Raw genomic sequence first — 8,441 nt, forward strand, 5'->3', positions numbered from 1 at the left:
TCTGTGTTGGTGTCTGTGGTGAGTTATGCCAGGCCACCGAATATGAGGCTCTGGGACTTCTCTGTCCATCCACAGGGGAGCCTCTTTTCGGATTTGGACTGGGATACAGGCCCCCCCTGAGGTACTTCACACAAGTTTTGAAACCAGCAGCATTCATAGAGATAATCACAGTCACAACTGTATCTGCTTTGGCCCTCTTCTTGTTAGTAAATGAAGAGTAAACGATCCTCCTTCTTTGGGGCTGAAGAGCCATTCTTTACCCAGAACAGCGGTTCCCAAACTTTTTTGGCCTACTGCCCCCTTTCCAGAAAAAATATTATTTAGCGCCCCCTGGAAATAATGGAACTATTTATTGAACTCAGAATAGAAAGTAATGCAAAAAAAGTGTGGCCATCACCGCCTCCCTGGGTCGCTGCAGCACCCACCAGGGGGCGATGGTGCCCACTTTGGGAATCACTGACCTGGAGCTTAATTCCACTCTTCAGGCTCCCACCACCTCTTAGTCAACTCTGTTGCCCCCATGAAAGCCCTCTTTCCCTCTCTATCCTTCCTTCTATAAAAATTAAAATGAATATATAGTAATAACTTCAGATATTATGTTTTTATAAGATTTATTAGTAATCACTAGAAGTAAAGGGATAAAAAGGTAACAAAATAAACCCATGTGCCATGGCTAATCTACCTGTTCAAATAGGCCGCTTCACCAAGCCGCCATAGGAAGGAAAGAGAGCGAGCCACGCCAGACCCCTCAGTTTTACCCCGGCTATGTCAGCGCACTAGGACAGGAAGCCGGTGGGCTTTTGGGAAATGCAGTTCAAAGGCCCCAAATTTCCAATGACACACTGTAACCACTATATGTTGTTTTAGCCCAGTAGAATGTAAGCTTGTACCTTGGGCACAGTGCCTGATACATAGTAAATACCTTGTTTATCTGTCCATTCCAACCCTTATTCTTCCTTATCTTTGTTGACTATTAATAAGAACTGATTCATTTATGTTATGGTGTTTAAATTGAGAAAATACCATGGAAGAACTCTTGCGATTTTGTCATCTTCTTTCCCCTTAAAGAGTCTATTTTGTATTCCTCCTGTCTCTGTTCCCCATTTATTTTTTCTTGTTGCTTAAATTCTCTTTATTTTAGTGAAGTTAACTTCTAGATCTCCTAGAGAGATTGCCAGTCATCTTTTAGCTGTTATAATTAAAATTAATCTTGGAGACATATATTAAATTCATAATTATTTAATTGTGAGAGACAGAAAGATATTACCAGATCTTTCTAACTATCATAGTCTCCCAGGCATACTGCCACTTTGTCAGGTCTTAGATTCCCAACTGGTGGCACCACAAGGTCAGGCCAAGTAAAATTAAGGCCAGTCAGGCAAGGAGCAGGTTTGTGTTCAGGGAAGGACCGGACAAAAAGACTCAGAGATCCTGCTTGCCCTGGCTCTTATACTGCCCAGGATGTTATGTCTATGCGGCTTTTGATTGGATAGTCTGGGTCATATGTTCTGACCTCCAGGCACATAAGTTAGAAATTGCACTGTCCTAACTTAATGCCCATATGCTGGCTAATGAGGAATATTTTTATGCTAATTTCACACACAGTGGACTCTGGGATATCTTTACTTGGTGGCCCTGCTGGCACCTCAGACTCCAGCCCTAAGCTGAAATCACCTCCTTCCATCTTTGCTGCAGCTTCTTTTCTGCTGCTGACTCCTCTCTTACCTCCTAGGGCCTGATGCTTCTGCCTCCATGGTATCTGAAACAAGGACTCTGTTTTTCTTACTTACTGTTTCGAAGCAGCCTTTCTGAAAGGTATAATGGAAAGGGTCCTGCATTTAGAGTCGACTGGATTCTACTTCCTAGTCCCTGGGTTAATCATTTCCCCTAACTGAGCCCCTGTTTCCTCATGTAGATAATGTCTAAGATACTGTGTAGCTCCAGATGCTATGATTCCCTGATTTCACCTAGATTATTGTAATTGTATCTTGTTATTTTGTATTTTATTAAATGGTAGCACATCTCTTAAAATAACCGATCTTTTTGTCTCCAGTATCCCTTTTATAGTCTGCTTTTCCTCACGTACTGCTTCATTTATATCATTCATTCCTTTACTCAAAAGCCTTCAGTAGTTACCTATTATCTAATAAATACAATATCAAACTGTAATCTGGTTTCCCACAATCTATTCCTATTATATTTTCCAGCCTTGCCTTACGTTAGTCCTTGTAAAATTCTGTATCCTAGGGAAAATAGATAACTTATTTGCCTCTTGCTCTTGTCCTGTTTTCTGTTTACATCACTTTTCTTATTATTTTCTCTCCAGTGGGAGCCCTTGCTGCTCTTTGTCTTTCTTTGAAATCCATCTAATTTGTGTGTTACCTTCTCTGAAATCCCCTTTCCTCCTTATCTGAAAGAGATAAGACATCTGGACTATTCTGACAGTATACTTTCTTTCATATTGACTTTTGTACATCTCTTTCCTTTTGTGTATCTCTTTTCCCCTTTAGGTTCTGTATTCTTTAGAGGTTTGTGCAGTATATCAGTAACTCAGGGTACCTAACATAAGACTTTGCACATAGTACATACTTGTTTGTTGGAGGAAAAAAAGAGGCTAAAATCTAATCTAAAACTTCAGAGCCTTGATGGTTTACAATGGATTTGCAAAGCAACAGTTTTAAAAATGATCCCATTGCCTTAAAATGAAGCTTTTCATGTTTTTTGCAGCCATACAGGCTGTTGGATGTCTTTCTCTTATGGTTCAAATATTCTTGGCAAACAGCCAGCCTCAGAGTGTGCAGTTCATGCTTAAGTGGCGAAAAAAACCAATGTTTTGGGTGTTTCAGCTTATTATATCTGAATAGTCTCAATAATTTCAGTATTTTTTCTTTTGTTTTTTTTCCTTCAGTGTCATTCATACAGTCAAAAAGTTTGTGCATTGCTAACTAAAATTTGTTTTTAAAAAAACAGATTTATACCTAAAACTGGAAGATGTGACGCATACATTTAACAAGCCCTGTATAATGGATGTAAAGATAGGGCGGAAAAGCTATGACCCATTCGCCTCTTCTGAGAAGATTCAGCAGCAGGTCAGCAAGTACCCATTAATGGAAGAGATTGGGTTCTTGGTGCTTGGCATGAGGGTAAGACACAGTCTAACACATTTCTGTTTCTTTTATTTATTTTCCTCATAATCAACAGTGCTGTTGTCAAAGTGATCATGAGAGGAGCTCATTGGCATATTTGAGGAAAAAGTGGGCAAAGTGTTTGATTAACTATGAACTCACAAGTTCTGGAAATATCTGGGCTTTAAGCTAGCATGTATGAATGCTCAGAAAGCTAAAATAGAACAAATGAGTGAATTTGGTATACTTTTCAGGAAATTAAGGACCTCATTTATAAGGATCCTCTCATCTGGGTGTAGTGCTTCCAGGTTATAAGTATTGTTGAAAGAGGGCTATAGTGTATGTGAAGGAGCCCGAAATAGGAGTCACCATCTTTGTGTCTGTGAGGAGAGGTTGTACTTTTCTTCATGTGAATCTTTGTGATGTGATTCTATAATTCATTCCATCCTGTGGTCAGCTTTCTTTTTCTTTTCTTTTCTTTTTTTTTTAGAAAAATTTTCCATGGTTAGCTGATTCATGATCTCCCCCCCCGTCCCCTGAGAGATGACAAACAATTCCACTGGGTTATACATATATCATTGTTCCAAAGCTGTTACTCATATTTACCATTGAGCGATCTTTTAACAGCAAAACCCCAATCACATCCCCATCGAACCACAAGTGATCGATCCTATGTTCTCCCGTGTTTCTGCTCCCACAGTTCTTTTTCCTAAATTCCTCAGAATTGTCCTGGTTCATTGCATTGTTACTAGTAGCAAAGTCAGTTACATTGATTGTGTTACAATGTATCCGTCTCTGTGTACAATGTTCTCCTGGTTCTGCTCCTTTCACTCTGCATCACTTCCTGGAGCTCTTTCCAGTTCACATGGAATTCCTCCAGTTCATCATTCCTTTCAGCATTCAGTATTCCATCACCAGCAGAGACCACAATTTGTTCAGCCACACCCCGTCATTTTCCAATTTTTGCCATTACAAAGAGTGCGGCTATGAATATTTTTGTACAAGTATTTTTCCTTATTATCTCTTTGGGGGACAAATGTGATCTGCTTTCTTAAAGACCTCATTGAGTCAGACTCATGTGGCCCTGATTGATGAATTAGATATATTAGGCTAGTCATACTGGTTCTTGAAGATCAGACCATAACTTTTAATGCTGCCTTTCCTGTAAGAACCCCCCCCCCCCCCTTTTTTAACTAGCATTTTGCTAATGAGAAGGAAGGAAGACCATGGCCAATTACAATGTACACATAAGGTGCTTTGTATAAAAGAACTATGTAACTATCTTTTTTTAACCCTTATCTTCCGCCTTAGAGTCAATACTGTATATTGGCTCCAAGGCAGAAGAGTAGGAATGGCTATGCAATGGGGGTTAAGTGACTTGCACAGGGTCATACAGGTAGGACATGTCAGAGGTCAGATTTGAACCCAGGACCTCCCATCTCTAGGCCTGGCTCTCAATCCAGTGAGTCACCCAGCTGCCCCCTATATAACTATCTTATTAGGCAGACAAAGAATATTATGAAATGAATGTGGGCATCCATTTCAAACTGCATTAATAATAAAAAGAATGTCACATAGATCACAAACAGGATTGGTTTTGGAAAGATTTTTAATGCATAGTTTTATAGTGATTTCATGATTTCCTGGAAAAATAGTGAGGAGAATTTCATTTTTATCAAACTAGGTAAATAGGTAAGTCTTGTAAAGAGGTGAACAAATATTCAATTAAATGGGACTGACACCATGCTTTTCTGAAAGACTAATTTGTTTCTGGGGATACTGATAGATTTGTGTTTGACTCCATGTTTAGTCTGAAATGGGGTATGGTTTAGGACTCTTTGAACTTCAGTAGTGTCCCCAAACTGTCAAGACTTTCATTGGATGCTGTAGTATTGATAGCAGGGCCCAGAACTGATCTCGTCTAACATACCAGACCATGGCTTGGCCCTTATTCAGGCTTACCTGCTGTTATAGTGAATCTCTGGGAGCTTGAAGATCATCTTTGATTGACAAATAAGTCAGTTGGATGGAATGTTCCCAGGGAAGTCATGCAAGAGGCAGGAGGAGGGGCAGTTGAGAATCCTGAAGAAGTTCTGGGTCTTTGACCTGTGCTGAGGCTAGAGATTGGTGGATCCTGGTCTTGGAGTGAGAGGGTGCAAACATCTCTCTCTGCAAACTCTTCCTGTACTTGAGATACCGTGCCAACCTGTACCTGACCACCACCTTGGTGTCTCCTGCCCCTAGATATTAGGAGTTACATCATCTAGATATCTAGGTGTCCCAGGGCCTGGGAGGGATCCGGGAAGTGGGCAGGAGACGAAGAAGAGGGTGGAAAGGGTGGAAATTACTCAACTGTAAGGCTGAAGATCTATTGAAGAAGAAGTCAAAATATCCCAACAGTTTACCTACTCTGGTTTAGTCCTGGCCAGACTGAACCAGAGGGAAACTACATTGATTCTTCATCTGCCAGCAGTTGAGATTTCATTAGTAACCAGTAGAATAGGGTCTCCTATACCATAGTCCTTTACCCCTGTCCTTCTTGTTTAATATAAAGTTTAAAGTACCTTCCTAAAGCAGTGTCAAAGCTTGTTTTGGGAAGGGAGAAATCGCAGTCAGAATACAAGGAGTTATCCTAGCTAAAGAGCCCAAATCAACATATCAATCAACCCTAGGTGGGTCCTGAAGGGATATACCTCTTAGATCTGAAGGATCCGGCCTGGGCAACTGTTATAAGGGAAAAGGGTCATCTTATTCTCTCTGTACATCAATTTACCATCTCAAATAGATCAAAAGACTCCCAATAATTATAACACTGCCCCATATGAGTTACTTGTGCTTTTTCTCTAGTGTTTGCCAGCTTGTGTTTAACCTAATGCCAACTCTCAGGCAATTCGTCTTTTGTGTTGAATTTGTAGTTGTGCAAAGTCTGTAATGGTAGAAATAGATTTGGGTTGGAATTCTGTCTTTTGTATCCAGTTTGTAATAATGACATTCTCTTTGGATGTTTGAGACAGTTATTAACCTGAAGTTTGGAGAGTCTCCGTGAGACCGGCAGTTAGAGGGCTCCTGTTTGACGGGATTCCTGAAGACATCCCCTTTGTAAAGCCCTGCCCTCTCATCGACTCCTCTCAGGATCCTTGACTTTGCTTCTTGGGGAAGATAGCCCTGAACCTTGGGTTTCGGCCGGCAGCACTGAGCAAAAAGAGGGCCTTAAGAAAGGAGGGAAGGTAGATAAAGAGAATAGAGTGAACAAAGGATGCCAACGTGTAGGGAGTGTTTACAGGGAGTGGAGACTGGGTACACCCAGAGTTGAACTACAGCAAACTAAGAGTAGGCTAAAGGCCCTTCCTCATTCCTCTCTCCTCTCTCTTCTCTCTTCTCTCTCCTCTCTCCTCTCTCCTCCCCTCCCCTTTCCCATCCTCTCTCCCCTTTCTCTTCTCCCTCTTGGTAACAACCCTAAGAAAGAAAGGAAAGGACTAGCCAATGCAGTTAAATGGCTTGCCCAAGGTTACACCTCTGAATGTCTGAGGAGAGATTTGAACCCAAGACCTCCCATCTCTAGGCCCAGCTCTCAATCCACTATGCTACCTAGCTGGCCCCTATTTGTGAAGTTATTTCAGTCTGTTTCTTCTTTTGACTGGTACGGCTATAGAATATTCCAGATAAAAGAATTCTCAACTACCCTCACTTGTTAAATTGTATATATAGCTCTTTGGATTAAAAACGACATCACGTATTCTCAAAAGTAGATATAAACTGTTCTTTGAAATTTACGTGTTGTAAAATGTAAAAAAATACATTATATGTGTATTACATTATACAAAATGTTTAGATTACAGTATAACGTCTAAACCGCCAATTTCCAATTCTATCTCCATATTTACATTGTGCAATTTTACGGGATTTAAAGGTCCGAAGAAAGGTAAGACTTTAGGGAGAGACATAGTTCAGCCTCATAATTTTATAGCTGAGAACAGAAGCTGAGAGAGTTCAAAGAAAAAAGATTTAGGACCTTTGAAGTTTGCTCAGTGGATAGAGCACTGGTCCTGGAGTCGGGAAGATCTGACTTCAGATCCAGGCTTAGATATATCTTTACCTCTGCTTCAGTTTCCTAATCTCTAAAATGGGGTCATAATAGTACCTATCTCCCAGAGTTGGTGTTAAGATCAGAGGAGATATAAAGTACTTTGCAAACTAACTATATAGCACTATAGAAATATTAGTTGTTATTATATTATTTAGGTAGTCCAATATTCTCCCTTTTTGGATAAAGGATAGTCTCAAAATTAAAATGACTTGTTGAAAGGTTACCCAAATAGCAAATTGCAGAGCCCGAATTCTCATCCAGCACCTGTGGCTCTAAACTCAGTGCACTTATCACCATGTGATCACTGTAAAATAGATTAGCTAGCATTCTTCTGATTTATTGATTTTTGTTGTTGTTCACAGAAGGGGAATTCATATGTTGATTCCAAAATAATTTTTGACCCATAGATTTGCTTTTAATACAGATGGAATCTGATTTAGTAAATCTTTGGGAAGCACCTAGGAGTGCTTGCTGAACTCTGTGCCAGGCATTTGTGAACTCTCTTCTTAGAATTTAGAGTTGAGATCATGGATATGATAGATAAATAAATATCAAAGAAAACTCCCCCAAAACAAGCCTATCTTAGAAAATATGGAAGAATAATAAATTGCCGAGGAAATCTGAATTGTAGTGTTCTATTTTGAAATGTTCATTTTCCCTTGGAGTTTAGAAACAACTCTTGAATTGAGGAGGGTTTTTTTTTTCATTAAATAATTTTTATTTTTTAGAAAAGTTAACATGGTTACATGATTCATGCTCTTTCCCCTTCACCCCCCGACCTCCCCTCCCCACCATAGCCGGTGGGCATTTCCAATGATTTTAACATGTGTCATCGATCAAGACCTATTTCCAAATTGTTGATAGTTGCATTGATGTGGTTAGTTTCGAGTCTACATCCCCAATCATGTCCGCCTCAGCCCATGTGTTCAAGCAGCCTCAAGGTACTCTTGATTCAGTCAGGAACACCCTTGATTGCCCTATCCTGGAGCTCCACCCTTAGTTTTGGGCTCCCCCTGTAAACTGTGTCATTGCCCCAAATGTGGATTATGTCCTCATCCTAAGCCCAAGCCAGAGATTCCTAGCTTCACTCTGGATCCACATGGATCAGCCCACTTCAGCCCAGACTATCCTGGGCTGGGACTCCAGACTTCTCTACAGGTTTGAAATTTCATGGTGTGGGTTATTTTGGACCACTATTTGCCCAGGCAGGATCTCAGGGTCTGCATGTT

The 8,441-nt window shown here is 40.4% G+C and overlaps 1 protein-coding gene across 1 annotated transcript in view; it reads left to right on the plus strand.

Annotated features, from left to right (window-relative positions):
- IPMK (inositol polyphosphate multikinase) overlaps positions 1-8,441 on the plus strand; it is a 78,432-nt gene that overhangs the window by 59,874 nt on the left and 10,117 nt on the right. The window contains exon 4 of the mRNA XM_044662949.1: positions 2,971-3,143. Coding sequence (XP_044518884.1) covers positions 2,971-3,143 — 173 coding nt within the window. The remainder of the gene's footprint in view (positions 1-2,970; positions 3,144-8,441) is intronic.

This window comes from Gracilinanus agilis, chromosome 2 (assembly GCF_016433145.1).
Source record: "Gracilinanus agilis isolate LMUSP501 chromosome 2, AgileGrace, whole genome shotgun sequence".
NCBI classification, from domain to species: Eukaryota; Metazoa; Chordata; class Mammalia; order Didelphimorphia; family Didelphidae; genus Gracilinanus; species Gracilinanus agilis.